Below are 18,583 nucleotides of genomic sequence, written 5' to 3'. Positions count from 1 at the left end.
ACAGTTGAGGACCGGATTTTCATGGAGCCGGTCCCCCCTCCAAAAGGCTTTGTATTATGGTTTCTCCCATCAAGAGAGACATTGTACAATACAATTCTTTGTGTTCCTTCAAGACTAGCTAGTGCAATGAAGATGGAAACTTCATGCACTAAGAAAAACACTTAACAAACACAACTTGAATTATCCCCGTTCTCAGACCCAAGACCTCACACACCTTCGAAGATGGTGAGAGCTAGCAGGGTATGAGAGTAGATTGAGAGGAAGAAGGAGTATCTTACGAGAAAGATGTACATCTCCTCACATAATCACTCATATTTAGCATAGCTTAGCTTAGTAATTAGCTTGGTAGAGGAGATGAGCATGCATTGAAGCTTGGCTCTTGGTTGGATTTGCATCCACATGCCAAGAGAGTGTTGATGTAGGCTTCTATCTCACAAGCTTGGAGTAGGTGATGAGTTCTCCATTAAAGCTTGGGAAGAGATAGTCTTCTCTTTCTTCACACATAAGCTTGTGTGAGTGTGTGTGTGTGATAATGCCTTGCAAAAATCAGCCCCCTCTCTCTCTTGGGCGAGCCCTCTTGCTAAATGATCTTCCTGAAGCCTCATTGGAACTCCCCAAGTCAAGCCAATTACAATTAAGCAGCATAAGTGATAGCCTTCTGACATGTGTCCCCCTTTCCCCTTTTGTGAGAGCTTTATGTAATTAAATAATTAAACTAAACTCTCATTGGACCCCTTTGCCTCCTGGATAATAGGAATCAGGCAAGCCATGGGGCTCCTGAATGCTCATTGGACCCCTTGGGAGACTGCCCAATAGTCTTCTAGGAGACTTAATTCTCATTGGTTTATTTTATTAAATGTATTTAAATTAATTAAACTAGATTTACTCTAGCTTAATTTTCATTGGTCCACTTCAAGGGTCATCCAATAGAAATTGGGCACACCTTGTGGGCATCTAGCCTAGGGAGCTGACATGTGTCCCTCATTCCCTTTGTGTAAAGGGAGCCTGTCTGTGTGTGTGTGGATTTCTCTCTGATCCCCTACCTTTAGGACTCGCCCCCTTCCATGTAGGGATGTGCAAAGACTTTTAGGGCACACACAAAGCATCCAATTTTCCCTAGGGTTGACCTTTGGACACAACCTTTGAATTTTGGAACCTTAGCATTTTGGAAGTCTTAATGGGCTGAACCTTAGGGTCTTTTAAGCCCATTGTTGCACATGGCTCTTTTGCAGATGGCCCCCCCTTTGGATCCCTATTTTCCCTCCTTTGGATTCCTACTGTGGCCGGCCTGCTAGCTTAACCAATATTCTAGCTTTTTCTCCCCTGGCCTTCCCCACATTAAATGATCAGTTTAATATGAGAAAATCATTTAGGAGAATTAGATATTGATTATTATGACATTACCTCTCTCTTGAAATCATAGTCGTCCTCGACTATGGTGTAGAGAAGATAAAGCATGTTCATGAGTCCTTTTCTTAGCGGGTAGAGGATCCCTATGTTACCCTACGACATCATTCCATAATGGATGACTAGTCCATTTGGCGCTTGAGAGCCTGAGGCTGCCGCAAGCATGTCTGCACATTAGTCCTATCAATATTCCATAGTAGAGTGACAAGCTCTACTTGGTGTTTGGGAGATGTCGTCTCCGCAAACTTGATCTAAGCATGCATACTACTTCATTTTTGTGCACAACTAAAGAAAAAGAGAGTCTTATAAGACAAAAATTTTGTTCATTTTTAACATTTTGTACATTTGCTTACTCTTGGGAAGCATTGTAAGCATTGACAAGGTTTAGGTTATCCTTTAATTGTATGCCTTGCATCTATCTAGCATCTTCAAAAGGATAATTCTTAAACTTAATAAGATATCATCAGATAGTCTTACCGCCTCTTAGTACCTTGTCTTCATGTCGGAGAATGGACTCGGGCTGCAGCACCTCTTCTTGGTCCTCGATCTCCGGTGGGTCTTCAATAGTTGGTTCTTGAGGTGGCTCTCCTTTGTAAGGCTTTAATAGGCTCACATGAAAATCATTGTGTATGAGCCAATGATTGGGCAACTTGAGTTGATAGGCCATCTCATTGATTGGCCTAAGAATCTTAAAGGGACCATAGTACCTTTTTGCTAGTTTAGCATAGTACTTTTGGTGACCCGTAGGATTCTTTCCCATTGTGTGCCTTAATCAAGCCTTGGGAAACTTTAACAAGACCCAATCATTTTCTTTAAAGGCTTGGGCTCTTCTGTGCTTGTCAGCAGCAGCCTTTTGCCTTTGCTATGAGATAGAGATAGCATCCTTAATCTTTTGGAAAGATTCTTGTAGGTCTCGGCTATACTCATCTGCAGCGAAGATCTTCCCATGTACCTTAAGTAGCAAGGGACTTTTTGATCTTCCCTCAATTACCTCGAAAGGTGCTTTTCCTATGGAAATATGTACAGTGTTATTGTAAGCATACTCCACTAAGGGTAAGTACTTCTCCCATTGGGATCTTTGATCTACTTCCGTTACATAGGCTTTTAGTAGATTGAGAATGGTTAGGTTAGCTATTTCACTTTGGCCATCAGTTTGTGGATGATAGGCCGAAGAGAAGTTTAGCCTTGTTCCTAAATTCTCAAAGAGACCCTTCCAGAAATTACTGGTCATTCTAGGATCTCTATCCGACACTATGGACATGGGCAAGCCATGGTACTTGAAAAATTGTGAAATAAAGAGGGTTGCCATTTGATGGGCTTTGATAGTCTTTTTGATAGGTATAAAATGAGCTTGTTTACTAAACCTGTCTACTATCGTCCATATTCTCGTATTCCCATAGATAGACTTAGGCAATCCAAAGATAAAATCCATGGATATGCTCTCCCATGGTGAATTAGGGATTGGCAAGGGTTGAAGCAATCCAAGTTGCTTCCCTCTATCAAATTTTGTCTTTTGACATACCACACATTTGGAAACATACTCTTGTATGTTCATTTTCATGGTAGGCCAATAGAAATATGTTTCAATTCCCTTTAAGGTAGACTGAATCCCTCTATGCCCCGCATAGAGGGGAGCATGAGATTCATACATTACTTTCTCACGTAGTGAGTTAGTAACGCATAGTCTATTGCCATAGAGAAGATAACCATCTTGTAAAGTAAATGGTTCTTCTTTCTTCCCTAATGCAAGGGCTGAAATCACATCTCTAAAATCGGGATCAATAGCATACTCATCTATCATTGAAGATAGATCATTGTGAGTTGCTATGGAAACCGCATTCACTCTCGGCCATCTTGAGAGTGCATCGGCTACTTGATTATGATTGCCAGCAATGTGAGCTATATAAAAATGAAATTGCAAAAGGAAATTTTCCCACCTCATTTGTTTGTTGGAAAGCTTGGTCTGTGTCATGAAGTACTTAAGACTTTGGTGATCCGTTCGCAGAATGAAAGGAGTCCCCAATAAATAGTGCTTCCATGAGTCTAAGGCATGTAGAACTGCAAGGAGGTCTTTTTCATATATGCCTAGAGCTTGCTCAACAGGGTCGAGCCTTCGACTCTCATAGCCTATGGCGTGCCCTTCTTGGAGCAAAACAGCTCCAAGGCAATCACCACAAGCATCGCATTGGACCTCAAATGGTTTTGAGAGATCCGCTAGTGTAAGCACAGGTTGAGAGATAAGCTTTTCTTTAAGATTTTCTAAAGCATTGTTCTCCTTAGCAGACCATGTATACTTAACGCTTTTCTTTGTTAGGTCATGTAATGGTCCCGCAATTTGTGAGAACTTTTCTATGAAGCGTCTATAGTATGCACACATACCTATGAAGCTTCTTAGTTCATGCAGATTCCTTGGTTTAGGCCATCCTTTTATTACCTCTAACTTGGATGGATCCATTTGGATGCCATCTTGAGAGATAATGTGACCTAAATACTGAATCTCTTGCAAGAAAAAATCACTTTTCTTTCGATTAACATAAAGTTTATTCTCTCTTTAAACTTGAAATATTACCTGGAGGTGTTGCTTGTGTTCCTCCAATGAATTAGAGTAGATGATAATATCATCAAAGAAAACTCCAGTGAAGGTTCGATGAGGCTTGAACAGCTTCTCCATCAAGCGGTTGAATGTGGCTGGTGCATTGGTCAAGCCAAAAGGCATGACAATGTATTCGTAAAGACTAAATGTAGTACGAAATGCGGTCTTTACAATGTCTTGATCAACTATCCTTATTTGATGATAGCCACTTTTTAGGTCAACCCTACTGAAGTAGGTCGATCCTTGTAGCTTATCAAATAGGTCTTCTACCCATGGAACGGGAAACCTATTCTTGATAGTGATCCTATTTAGTGCTCTATAGTCAACACACATACAATATGTGCCGTCTTTCTTTTGCACTAATAGCACAGGTGAGCAAAATGGAGATGAGCATGTCCTAACCATAACCTTCTCAACTAACTCATGCACTTGCCGCATAATCTCCTCTTGTTGAGCTTGAGAAACTCTATAAGGAGGTTTATTAGGCGGTGAACTTCCTGGAAGACGTTCAATTGCATGGTCATCATTACCTCGTTTAGGAGGTAGCTCACAAGGGATGTCGTCAATAAAAACATCTTGAAACCCCTTGAGAAAATTGGATAACTCTAATTCCTTTTGGTTTCTTTTATTTTCTTTTGCTAAAGCATTAGGTTCATTTTGAGAGTCTTTAACAAAAATCATGTACACGGAAATAGAGCTCTTTATTGACTTGTTGAAAGCTGGTGTATGTACAATGGGGATGGTGTTACCCATTTCCTTAGCATCTATATACATGTCTTTTTCCTTGAACTTAAAGGAGATTCTCCTTTCAGGAAATTTAACATTGGAAGCCAGGTGGTCAAACCATGGTGCCCCTAGGATTACATCCTCATGCTCGAGAGGAGAGATAAAGAAGTCCTCTTTGTCCACATAGCCTTGGACATGAAGCCTCAATTTCCCAATTAAGGGAGTGATTGAAGCTTCTTGCCCCTTGAAGGCACTGTCTGCGGGTAGGACATCTCCCATCTCGTAGGATTGTATTCCTAGCTTGGTGGCCAACTCTATAGATATAAAATTGTGAGTAGAACCAGGGTCAAAGAGAATAAAAGCATCATGTTCTCTTACCTTTCCCCAAGCATGGAATAGAGGAGATCCTTTGTGGTGAGTTTGGTGAGTCTCCTCCTCTTGGATTTCAACCAAGGAAGCTCTAGGAGGATCTTGGCGGTTGTTCTTTTGGGGACAAGCACGGTACGCATGCCCTTGTTCACCACACTTGAAACACCAGTTATCCTTACGATAATGGTCAAGCTCTTCAGGAGAGAGTTTATTCTTACCTTTGTAAACTCCCTTCTCTTTAGCTTTGCTGGAGTTGCCCTTAGGAGACTTTTGGACATTGTCCTTCCCCTTAGGCTCATTGGAACCCTTATTTTCTGGGGGCTTATTATTTCTTTTTGACCCCGTTTGGAAATTGATTTGAGAGGCAACCATAGTGTGGTGTATTACCGCCGATATGGTACGTGGTCTTTGGGAGTTGACATACTCCGCCATTTCTTCAGTTAAGCCCGCACAAAATTGTTGCTTTTGCTCTCCAAAATCCAACTTTTTGAAGACAGTGGCTTTGAGTTGTAGGTCCCAAAACTTGTCTACATATTTGTGGATAGATTCATTGGGAGAGAGCTTTAAGCTTCGCCATTCGGTGAGTACTTGCTCTTTGGCATCGGTGGCCAAAAACTGCTTCATAATGGAAGCTCTTAAAGCTTTCCATGTTCATGGAGCTTCACCGTTGGCTCGTAGGCTAGACCACCATTGTCTGGCGGACTTTTGAAAGTGCATAGCTACATGGCGTAGCTTAGAGGACTCCGTGAAGCCCTCATCTCTAAACACCGCATCGAATTGTTGGATAAAGGCCAAGACTTTGTCCGTAGCACCAAAGGTACCATCATAGGTAAGGAAAGAGATGCTCTTCCCTCCCTCTTTGAATTTCTTCAACTTGGATGACCTCTTCCATGCGGCATAGGATTTCCTATGACCTCTTCTTTTTGATGGTTCAAAGGTTGCACCATCACTTTCTTCAGAAGGTGAAAAATTTGAAGAAGGTGGAGAAGAGGGTGACCTCTTTCTCGCCTTTTTATTGTCTTGATCTTTGTAGTCTTCACCATAGCTTTCATAAGAGGAAGAGGATGAAGAAGATGGAGAAGAGGGTGTCCTCTTTCTCGCCTTTTTCTTCTCTTGTTGTTTATCATCCCTCTTTGAATTATGGCGTGGAGAAGAGTGTGATGGTCTTCTCCGCTTTGGTGGTGATGGAGAGCGTTTAGCCCGCCGTCTTCGTGGAGCCATCTCCGACGAGGTGGCAGGAGACTCGCTTCTTTCTCATTCCTTCGGTGGAGGCTCTTGAGTTCTCCTTTGGGAAGGAGATGCATCATCAAGAAGTAAATTCTTGAGCCCTTCATATGGATTTTCTTCTTCTTCCCTAATCGGAGAGAGACCTCTTTTGGTAGTCTCACAAGGAGGCTTCCTAGGTGTTCTCTCGTCATGGTGATGAGCTTGGAGAATCCCGTGAGCACGGAGCTGCCATTGCACTTCACTTTGGAGAGATGGATTTCCCATGGCTTGTTGAAGCCTAGAAACAAGATAGTTAACAAGCATTGAAGCATCATTAGTAGCTTGCTCATGAGCAAAATCAAAGTTATCAACATTAATTTCACTCTCTTTACTATTGTCAGCCATTCTAACAGCTTTTAGGTGTAAACTTTTTAGGTGTACTTTGGCACTTTAAGCCCTAGTTGTTACTCCTCTTTACCCCTTTAGAAAAAGCACTCAAGCTACTATACCCGCGGCTCGAATACCATTAATTGCAAGGAATAGAAGAGAGGGTCTTTTGACACCAAAACAGCACCGGCTCCTGTCAATCTTCTAATAGCTCAATAGTGGTTAAGCCGTAGGCAAGCCCCGTAGGACTCCACTATTAAGACCATAGTTCTCGACGGTGATGCCCCATTAACTGCACAAAGTCAGGCGCACTGCAAGGCTGAAAAATCCCTATTCTACTTACTCACAGGAAATTAATAATACCAACCATTTGTAGCTATCTTGAGGACCTCCCTTCTTGATCAAGAAAAGAGAAACCTTGAGTACTGATACCAATGTAACATTTAATGGCATAATAACTTATGTGTAGCGGAAATTAGCATGAAGATAGTGGGCATTTCATTAGAGTAGATTCCTAATGAGAATTACAAGAGTGCTTGGGTGGAGAGAGCAACAAAAAGCATAACACCTAGTTAGATAGCATCAACAATACTTTCAAAAGAGAGAGCAATTAAGCTATTGGCAACAATTGAGGACCGGATTTTCATGGAGCCGGTCCCCCCTCCAAAAGGCTTTGTATTATGGTTTCTCCCATCAAGAGAGACATTGTACAATACAATTCTTTGTGTTCCTTCAAGACTAGCTAGTGCAATGAAGATGGAAACTTCATGCACTAAGAAAAACACTTAACAAACACAACTTGAATTATCCCCGTTCTCAGACCCAAGACCTCACACACCTTCGAAGATGGTGAGAGCTAGCAGGGTATGAGAGTAGATTGAGAGGAAGAAGGAGTATCTTACGAGAAAGATGTACATCTCCTCACATAATCACTCATATTTAGCATAGCTTAGCTTAGTAATTAGCTTGGTAGAGGAGATGATCATGCATTGAATCTTGGCTCTTGGTTGGATTTGCATCCACATGCCAAGAGAGTGTTGATGTAGGCTTCTATCTCACAAGCTTGGAGTAGGTGATGAGTTCTCCATTAAAGCTTGGGAAGAGATAGTCTTCTCTTTCTTCACGCATGAGCTTGTGTGAGTGTGTGTGTGTGATAATGCCTTGCAAAAATCAGCCCCCTCTCTCTCTTGGGCGAGCCCGCTTGCTAAATGATCTTCCTGAAGCCTCATTGGCCCTCCCCAAGTCAAGCCAATTACAATTAAGCAGCATAAGTGATAGCCTTCTGACATGTGTCCCCCTTTCCCCTTTTGTGAGAGCTTTAGGTAATTAAATAATTAAACTAAACTCTCATTGGACCCCTTTGCCGCCTGGCCAATAGGAATCAGGCAAGCCATGGGGCTCCTGAATGCTCATTGGACCCCTTGGGAGACTGCCCAATAGTCTTCTAGGAGACTTAATTCTCATTGGTTTATTTTATTAAATGTTTTTAAATTAATTAAACTAGATTTACTCTAGCTTAATTTTCATTGGTCCACTTCAAGGGTCATCCAATAGAAATTGGGCACACCTTGTGGGCATCTGGCCTAAGGAGCTGACATGTGTCCCTCATTCCCTTTGTGTAAAGGGAGCCTGTGTGTGTGTGTGGCTTTCTCTCTCATCCCCTACCTTTAGGGCTTGCCCCCTCCCATGTAGGGATGTGCAAAGACTTTTAGGGCACACACAAAGCATCCAATTTTCCCTAGGGTTGACCTTTGGACACAACCTTTGAATTTTGGAACCTTAGCATTTTGGAAGTCTTAATGGGCTGAACCTTAGGGTCTTTTTAGCCCATTGTTGCACATGGATCTTTTGCAGATGGCCCCCCCTTTGGATCCCTATTTTCCCTCCTTTGGATCCCTACTGTGGCCGATCTGCTAGCTTAACCAATATTCTAGCTTTTTCTCCCCTGGCCTTCCCCACATTAAATGATCATTTTAATATGAGAAAATCATTTAGGAGAATTAGATATTGATTATTATGACATGTCCAATCAAATGGTAGCAATGATACAGGCTTTGACAAGCTTGGATGTTGAGGGTACATGGAAAGAGCTTGGTGACTTTCCTAGCATGCCTCAAACTGATGGATCACAATTGCAAATGCAAATAGTTTGCTTGAAGAGGAGAGAATGTTTGATGTACACGAGCAATCAAAGTTAGCCTCGGAGATGGAGAGATTATTAAATGTAGTGCAATGCCATGCTTATCGTACAGTTCTAGGAGATGTTGAACAGAATAGGGGACGTACATTCTTCTTGGATGGGCCTGAGGGATCATGAAAAACTTTTGTATATAATGCCTTGCTCTTTCAATTACAAGGCCAGTAAAAAATTGCACTAGCTTGTGCATTGTCTGGAATTGTTGCATTGCTTCTCACTAATGGAGGAACTACTCATTCACAATTCAAAATACCTATAGAGGTTAATGGCCACTCTACATGTAATGTGAAGGCCACTAGCAATCTTGCATAATTACTAAAGCAAACCACTTTGAATGTATGGGACGAGGCCCCCATGATCCATAGACATGCTTTTGAGGCTTTTGATAGAACATTGCAAGAAATCATGCAGAAAGGTGTTTTGTTTGGAGGCAAGACAATATTGTTGGGAGGTGACTTTAGAAAAATTTTGCTAGTTGTTCCAAAGGGGCAACGTGAGGTCATAGTGGGGGCATCATTGTGCAATTCAAATATATGGAAACAAATTGAGGTTTTGAAATTGACAGAAAACATGCGTTTGGTGGACTCTGCCACAATTCAGACAGAAAGAGTCTTTGCAACAACGTGGGTACTTGACATTGGCAATGGTGATGTGCATGCGGATGCTGATAATGACAATGTCATCATTCCCACTGACATGATTTTGGAAGGAAATTCTATTGAAAATTTGATTGATCACATAACTGGGAGCATGTTGTATGCTGATAATTTTGCTAACTTCTTCAAAGAGCATGGAATTCTTGCACCAAAGAATAAAGAAATTCATACAATAAATAGTCTTGCTTTGAGATGGCTACCAGGTGTAAGCAAAGAGTACTTGAGTGCAGACTCCCTTTGTTCAAGTGAGGAACAAATTCACCACTTATATACCGTTGAATTTCTAAATACCTTAGATCTTAGGGACGGATATCCACCACATGTACTAAAATTAAAAGAAAATTCCCGAATCATGTTGTTGTGTAATTTGGACGCGAGGCATGGTTTATCCAATGGTACAAGGCTTATATGTAGACAACTCTATGGTATAGTTTTAGAAGCAGAGATAATCACAGGAAATAATGCTAGGCATATTGTGCTAATACCACGGATTGATTTTGTCACCACAAGCTCCTCGGGTCTTCCTTTTGAAATGAGATGACGACAATCCCCTATCAAGCTTGCATTTGGAATGACTATCAACAAGGCACATGGGAAAACACTTGGAATCTTGGGACTATATTTGGCATCACCTGTTTTTAGCCATGGACAATTGTACGTGGCTATGTCTTGTGTAAGATCTTCAAATGTCATCAAGGTTGTGGTTGAAAATAGAAGGTTACAAAGTAATGATGGGGTTTTATCATCTTCTGCAAGGACTCCAAATATTGTTTACAAAGAGGTGTTGCAATTGACAACACGATGATCTTTGTATGTTGCTATCTCCTTAGAATAGTGAATTATTTGTATTCATTTCATAGCTTAACGATTCCTCACAAATAATGACATTTTCATGTTCTTATTTCCTTTTCTTTCTTGTGATGGCAGATGGATCCTCGACGTGTCATTTCATATGTTGTAGGTCGTGCACCTCAAATGGTTCAAAGTAAGTTTTTCTTGTGTGCATATTTTGACATTGGTTCTTACTCTCATCATCGCCATATACACTTTGCTTTGTCATTTTTTAGATCCCCTTCATTGGCATGGACACGCATCTGCAAATACAGTGGTTCATGTTTTGGAGAACTCTGGTGTTTTAGGGTAATATATAATCTTTGTGACTGTAGCATTAGGCTTAGAATTGTTTCAATATAAGTGTACCAACTAACAATTTTTATTTTTAATGCAAGCAATGCTGCACATTTTCACATGTACTTATTGGCCTTTACGAGTTATCATTATACATTGCGAAAAATTGTCATTCTTTACACTGGGATATTACCATGTTTCATTTGAACACAATGAGAATGGTGACCAAATAGTTGCCACAATTTGGTTTGTTGGCTTCCATCTTCCTATCAATGCAACCCTCCACTTTATAGGCTTTGATGAGCAGTACCGACTCAGGGTTTTTACTCAAGTTGATACACCACGCTATGCATCATAATTTGGTAGAATTTTGACCTTGGAAGTTTAGAGCATGTACTAGAATTTGTAGGAGACTACTATTTTGAGTTATTAGTATAAGGTTATGGTATTTGAAGAATGTACTAGCAAGGATGCTTGGTGTTGATGATTTTATTGCACCTTCATTTTTAGTTGAAACAAATAATTGATATTTGATTGTCCATGGTCATGCCGATTGTTTTTTAAAATACATTTTGAGTCAAATTGTGTTTATTGATTGTAGTGATGAATATCTCAAGTGTGATAGGTAGTCCCAAACTATGCTGATTCTAAAGCGGCCCATAGAAAAACATGCAAAGACTTCTTCCATATTAAAAAGGCAGGTCAAACTTTATAAGGAGGCATTAAATTGGGAAATGAGTAAAATGTATATCAAAAAGCCATCTTGACTCCCATGATTAGTTTTGGATTCATCTTGCTCTCCTCTCTCTCTCTCTCTCTCTCTCGCTTGCTCTACAATAAATAGAGAGATAGAGGGGAGGTTGGATAATGAAAAGAGAACATATATTTCATATTAAAATCAAGATTCTTCTATGCATGTAAAGGACCTATGTGCCTCTGAGAGAGTGAGAGAGAGGGATGGATAATGAAAAGAGGACATATATTTTATATTAAAGTTAAGATTCTTCTATGGACGTAAAGTACCTATGTGTCCTTGAGAGAGAGAGAGAGAGAGAGAGAGAGAGAGAGAGAGAGAGAGAGCTACTACACCCCCAAGAAAAAGCTCTGGAGCAAGGCATTACGATTCAAAATCGAAGTGAACTATTCACCAAAAGTGGCAAAAAGATTATGTGTTATGTTCAATTCAACATGCTGCATCCTACTTTCAACTGTTTGTTTGGCCATAGCAGATGGTACCTTCTTGCCATTATGTTACAGGTTCTTATTTAAATGAAAGAGTCACAATGAGTTGCAATTGAGGTCACAAACAACTATCATTTGAGAAGTATTCTTATTTTTCCATGAAGAGGAAAAGTGGGACAGACCGGCCGATCTATAACACTAGTCTCTATAAAGCATCTTCGATTTCGCTTTTTTTAAAAAAACTTTGTTACAGAAAAAACCAATATTAATTGGATAGGTACTTACTCGTACATATTTATAAAAAAACCATTAATTGCAAGATGCTCCCCAATATCCCTCCTTTTCGGCTACACACTGCTCTTGCAAGTTACAGGGCGGCATCAACTCCCCCTCCACCCCCCCGCAATCGTTCTCTCCTTCCCTTTCTTTTGATGCACAATACTCATGTCGGTTGAGGCATCCCTCAATCTACGGAAGCAACCTTTACGCAGGCTGAGTGACACTGCCTCCCTTCGGCCTGCGTATCCAAGATATCGTGAGAGACAAATCTACCTGTATACACAAAGGGGCATGCAATCTGAGAGAGAGATAGATAGATTAGATAGATTTTATTATCGTCCTCGGAGGTCAAATATGACCTATGGGACCAAAGTTACATGTGATGTAGTATGTGTACGGCTGATGAGTGACTCTCGATGCTCCAAAATTGTAGTGATGAGAGTCGCAATGGAGAGCCCACACTTTCGCTGGGAGAGGAAAGTGTGTAGGTCTGAGTTATGGCTGAAAATGTGAGAGAAGCAAGTTCGGATGTGATCAAAAGCTGAGCACTCTAGTAGTGTGTGGTACTCAGACTCTCGAACTTGCAGTCAGCATAATGTGCACAATCGATTTGACTCTTCTCCATTGCCCCAACGCCCTATCTCGCATCGAAGGAAATGGGAGCTAAGCCGAATTGCTGCGATAGTGCGTATCGCGGACAAGGGAATAGGCTCAAGCATGTAAGTGTGAGTACGGTTTCCTCTCTCAGCGAAGAACATGGTTTTGTAGTTGGGGGCAATATAGGTGGTGTAATGTATGAAGCGTGACCCACCGGATTTCTCCCAAGCCGTAATACATTGGCGTTGTAGAAAAGCTTCATTCACTTGAGAGTCAATTGAAGCATCATGTAGCAAGTGCAATGCATCCCATCTCCCAAACCACTTCTTTATGTCTTGCATCCATCCCGTGCTCAAGATCTTGCTTTTATGCGTCTTTTGAACTTTTTTGCTTGCTTCCCATGCAATTGTAGGGAGTCGATGTGAGGGGTTTTGACGCATCTTTATCATGTACTCCACAAACCTTTCCATGCCCATAACCTCAATTGGAATAGATCCCGACTCAAGAAGTAGGAGCATATATGGTGTTTGTGTCTTAACTTGGAGAAAGTTTGTAAGAAAACGCTTTTGGACATTCTCAAACTCTTTCCAAGTAGACTTTGAGATGCTCCCACCCCACACTTCAACTCCATAAAGAAGAACCGGTGTCACTAATGCATCAAAAGGATACTTCTTGAGAACCCAACACTTGATGTTTCCCGCATTACACATGTTCTCAAATGCATAATATTCTCTCTTTCCCGCTTCCAAACGACGCATAGCACATTCATGCCACTTGTGATTGGATGGAACCTCAAGGCCAAGGTACTTAAAGCTCTCAACAACTTCAAGTGTCTCGTTGTTGTACACAATGCATGGCTTCTCCTTATGGTTGGTTTTCACAAGCATAACCTTTGTTTTGGATTCATTTACAATCATCCCACTATGCAAGCAAAATTTCTCAAGGACAACCATAAGCTTTTGTGCATCTTCTAAAGTGTGTGCTAGAAGCACTACATCATCCGCATACAACAAAAGCATGATTACCGCATTGCAAATAGTGACCTCTTCAATGCCTTCTTCTTGCATAAAGTCAAGTACCATTTGTTCCAATTGATCGATGCATAGACCAAAGAGAGTTGGTGACAATGGACATCCTTGTTTAACCCCAATAGTGCTTACAAAAATTTCTGAAATTTCTCTTCCCATGCGCAATTGACAAATCACCTTCTCATAGATTCGAGAAACCGCAAGCATAAACTCACTTGGCACTTGGAGTTCTTTTATCCTTCTCCACAAATTGCTACGTGGAATCATATCAAAGGCTTTCTTAAAGTCCACAAAACAACAATACAATCGCTTGCCTTTCAACCGACTTTCCTCCATGAGAACACGAAGAGTGACAAGATGATCAATGGTGCTATGGCATAGACGAAAACCCGCTTGTCCCTTTGCACGCTTTTCATTCTCTTCAGCCCAATCACTCAATTTCATCTCCATTATGCACCCAAATAACTTTGCCATAAGAGACCCAATCATTATAGTCCGGTAGTTGCTTACATTCTTTACATCCCCTCCTTTATGCAAAGGCTTAACCCAATTAGTACTCCAATCATAAGGCATACCATGTTGAAGTGCAAGGTTGAACATATCACACATCCACTCATGGGTAAAATCTCCCGTCCATTTGATCATCTCCGGCTTGATACCTTGAAGATCTCCCGCTTTGCGAGTGGCCAACTTTTCAAGCCCACCGCATACATCCTCAATAGTAAAAAAAGACGGCATACATGGGAGTGAACCATAAAATGGCATTTTTCGAGTATTTTCTTGCTCATATAATTGCCTACAATGTGTGTACATATCCACTAGACTCAAGTTACCAAAATTCTCAACCCGCTTGCCTCTCAAGTTTCTCCAAAATCTTCCACATGTATGTGCCTTTTCTTGGACTTGAAATTCTTGTTGCTTTACTTCCCATCTTCTTCTCTTCTTTTGAATCAATGCCTTGTATGTATGCAACTGACTTTGATAGTTGTCTTTGTCCATAGTTGCATCAAGCTTTATCAAGGACTTTCGAGCATCTTGACATTCTTTATCAAACCACCTTTTGCATGATCTATCTTTGTTCATACCATGGAGATGCTTTATGGCAAAGCATTCTTCCGCACAAGAACAAATAGCTTTCTTGAAAGCTTCCCATTTAGTTTCCAATGGTGCATCACATTGAAGCTTTGTCATCCATAATTTTTGCTCAACCATTTCAATGTACATTGATGCCCGTTTGAAATCCATACATAGTGATAACTTCTCTTTCCTTTGGCTGATATTATCGTGCTTAGTTGCTTCTCCACATGAAAGGTCAATACATAAGGTGCGATGGTCGGATTCCGGGGTCCATTGACCAAACATAAAACTCTTTATGCGATACATGATGGCTTCAGAGAGTAGCATATAGTCAATCACACTATCCCCATTATGTCTTCTACATGTAAATCCATTGGTTCCACTCCACAAAGATACACCATTGGCTATGAGCATACCCGTGCTATTACACATGTGTAAAAGTAACTTTCCATAGTGATCCGGCTCTTTCTCATCCATTGAAGTACGATCATACAAGTGAACTTCCTCCAACTCCCTTGAAATGTATGGCATATCAAATTGTTGAGTATCATGTTGCAATGTTTTTGTGCGAGCATTCATATCCCCAAATACAATAACATCACCTTCACCTTTGAAATAAGCAATGTCCTCTTCCAAATCAGAAAATGGTTGATCTCTATCCATGCAAGCATAAAAGGGAGAATCATGATGAGGAATGTAGCAACCGGCTACAAAAATGGGTGCTCTTTTTGGTGTCATAATTTTCATCCATACATAACGTTTGTACTTGTCATCTTTCACAATTGATACAAAATCTTTCAATCATTTCTTAACCATACATGCTAACCCTCCTTGTCCTCTTCGTTGCTTGAGATTCTTTGACCACATCAATGAATGTACATTGTAATCCTCCAAGCCGTTAATCCTTTGTGTATCATGCTCCCAAGTTTCAACAAGAAGTACAACATCGGCTTTGCTTGTTAGTTCATCAATGCCAACCCCCGCATTCCATGGGTATCCATTACAATTCCAAAAGTATATTTTCAATTGTAACTCGGTCTCATAGGTCACGCATCCCTATTTGCTTGAGAGACTTGCCTCCTCCTTGGGCACATTTTCTTCATGAGAGATTTCCTTGTTTTTATTATTCTTTTCCTCATATGCCTTGCGACGCATATTTTGTTGCTTAATAGTGCAATCTTCACATACAAAACATTTTGTATTCCTCAAAAAGATCCAACTATTATCAAGGATAATCTTTCGATTGGTCTCATCCGGCATGGTGCATACAATTGGCCATTCTCCCGAGCGAGGAGCTCCTTGCTTCCCCACTCTATGTGCTCCATAGACCATAACTCCGGACATGCCAAAGTGGGTTTTGAAGAAATCTTCAATAACAATGGCAAGAGAAGGAGGTGTCTCTAACTTCTCTTCGGGAATTCCACGAATAACAATGTTCTTGGAACGTCGCTCCCGTTCCTTCAACTCCTCCACATCTACATTCTCAACATTCTTTGTTTGAACCATAGCTTGCATGAGTGAGGAATTAGAAACCACATTGCTACCACATACATCGGCCCAAGACTTGTTTGTGCATACATTTTTCATGTCGCATACATCCCGGCTCATAGTGTCAAATTTCTCCTCTTTCAATACATGGTCATGCTCTACTTTGCTCATCCGCTCCTTCAAAGCATTCAAGTCCACAAGAGAGCGTTTACATTCCTTGACTTCCTCTTCAAGTTGCATCAAACGTGTTGTTTGCATCTCAAGTGTCCTCTTGAGATTCTCATTCTCAACCACAAGTACCCTTAGTGTGCCATTCTCCATTGCAAGTGCTCGTAAGTCTTCGCCTTGTTTGTTTACGGTTTCTTGCAATGATACCAAGTACGCCATGATCATGGTTTCCGATGTCGTTGGTTGGGTGGTTGTGTTGCTATCTCCACACTTAAGAGATTTTGGATCATTTTCCACAATAGTTGTGGACCTTGTTGAAGAAGAAGAACCCTTGCGAGTGCCGGAAGACATTGTATGTAAAATAGGAGATGAGAATCAATTTTGTTAAACCTGTTCACTTCGGAAATGCTGCTACAGAAATGCCTTCCATAACTCTAAAAATTTCTGTCTTTACATCAATGCGTAGAGGACTTTGTGCTCTTCGATTGAGGCTATAGATCACCCAAATCGGAGTTCGGATGAAGAAGTTATGATCAAAAGAGTGGACTGCTGTCTACTAGGTCAAAAAACGGCTGCACTGAGAGAGAGAGAGAGAGAGAGAGAGAGAGAGAGAATCCAAACTACACTCGTTGGTTCCCATGCAACGCTTTCAAATGTTTCTCCCATGCAACCAAATGTATTTTCTTGAACTCCGCCCCCAACATCTATCCAGATTCCTATCCTAGATATTGTGAGAGACATTTCCTGCCATATAACCAATGGCAAATCTACCTGCATACACAAAGGGGCATGCAAATATGCTCAATTGGGGGGGGGGGGGGGGGGGGGGGAGAGAGAGAGAGAGAGAGAGAGAGAGAGAGAGAGAGAGAGATGTCCTCTCGTCGTTGTTGCTTGCGTAGCGTGGATGCCACACGGTCTTTGACCTTGCGAAGGATTACCTCGTGTACTTGATTTTTGACCTCCTTTGTGAGTATGGTCTCCACTTCCTCTTTTGTTTTGTTGAACTTGACTTCCATCTCTTCTTTCTTGCAGTTTTCCATTGCAACAAGCCGTGTCTCGATGGAAACAATTCTTTGCTTGAGATCTTCATTCTCCTTCCGAAGCTTTCCGACTTCAGTTTGGAGGCTGACAATATTGCCTTGCTTCAGGGGTGTTCCTACAACCCTGTGAAAGTGATCTTGCCACGGCATGAAGCTCGAGTGGCCATCGCTATTGTTTAGAAGACCCAAAGTGGGCTGTCAATGGCCTCCGGGTGGGAAAGGCCACTTAGGGAAGAATGAGAGAGAGAGAGAGAGAGAGAGAGAGAGAGAGAGAGAGAGAGAGAGAGAGAGAGAGGGAGATGTCCTCTTGTTGTTGTTGCTCGTGTAGCATGGATGCCACACGGTCTTTGACCTTGCGAAGGATTACCTTGTGTACTTGTTTTTTGACCTCCTTTGTGAGTATGGTCTCCACTTCCTCTTTTGTTTTGTTGAACTTGACTTCCATCTCTTCCATCTCTTCTTTCTTGCAGTTTTCCATTGCAGCAAGCCGTGTCTCGATGGCAGCAATTCTTTGCTTGAGATCTTCATTCTCCTTCCGAAGCTTTCCGGCTTCAGTTTGGAGGCTGATTATATTGCCTTGCTTCAGGGGTGTTGCTACAACCCTGTGAAAGTGAGCTTGCCATAGGATGAAGCTCGAGTGGCCATCACTGCTGTTTAGAAGACCCAAAGTGGGCTATCAGTGGGCTCGGGGTGGGAAAGGCCACTTAGGGGAGAGAGAGAGAGAGAGAGAGAGAGAGAGAGAGAGAGAGAGAGAGAGAGAGAGAGAGAGAGAGAGAACTACACTCGTCGACTCCCATGAAATGCTTTAAAACTTGGCTGCCATACAACCACCTTTATTTTTCAGGACTCCGTCCCTTGGCATATTTTACCCAGATTCTCGCCTTCCCAGTGAGTTTCCCAGGGACATACTATGGGGCTTTGCTTCTGCTTTGCACTTCCAATTTTAAATGGAAGGTTTTTTATTACTTGGACTTTAGCTCTCTCTTTCTCTCTCTCTCTCTCTCTCTCTCTCTCTCTCTCTCTCTCTCTCTCTCTCTCTCTCTCTCTCTATTTGG

At 41.4% G+C, this 18,583-nt stretch overlaps 1 protein-coding gene across 1 annotated transcript; it reads left to right on the top strand.

The window, feature by feature from the left end:
• The first annotated feature begins 9,239 nt into the window (after positions 1-9,239).
• LOC147433428 (uncharacterized) lies at positions 9,240-17,708 on the top strand. Its single transcript, XM_086492081.1, has 2 exons — positions 9,240-9,786; positions 17,521-17,708. The coding sequence occupies exons 1-2, from the start codon at positions 9,240-9,242 to the stop codon at positions 17,706-17,708; spliced, it is 735 nt and encodes a 244-aa protein (XP_086348207.1).
• Positions 17,709-18,583: the final 875 nt, after the last annotated feature.

The sequence above is a fragment of the Adiantum capillus-veneris genome, chromosome 20 (genome assembly GCF_014529385.1).
Source record: "Adiantum capillus-veneris isolate H3 chromosome 20, ASM1452938v2, whole genome shotgun sequence".
NCBI lineage: Eukaryota > Viridiplantae > Streptophyta > Polypodiopsida > Polypodiales > Pteridaceae > Adiantum > Adiantum capillus-veneris.
This window is presented reverse-complemented; position numbering and strand designations above follow the sequence as displayed.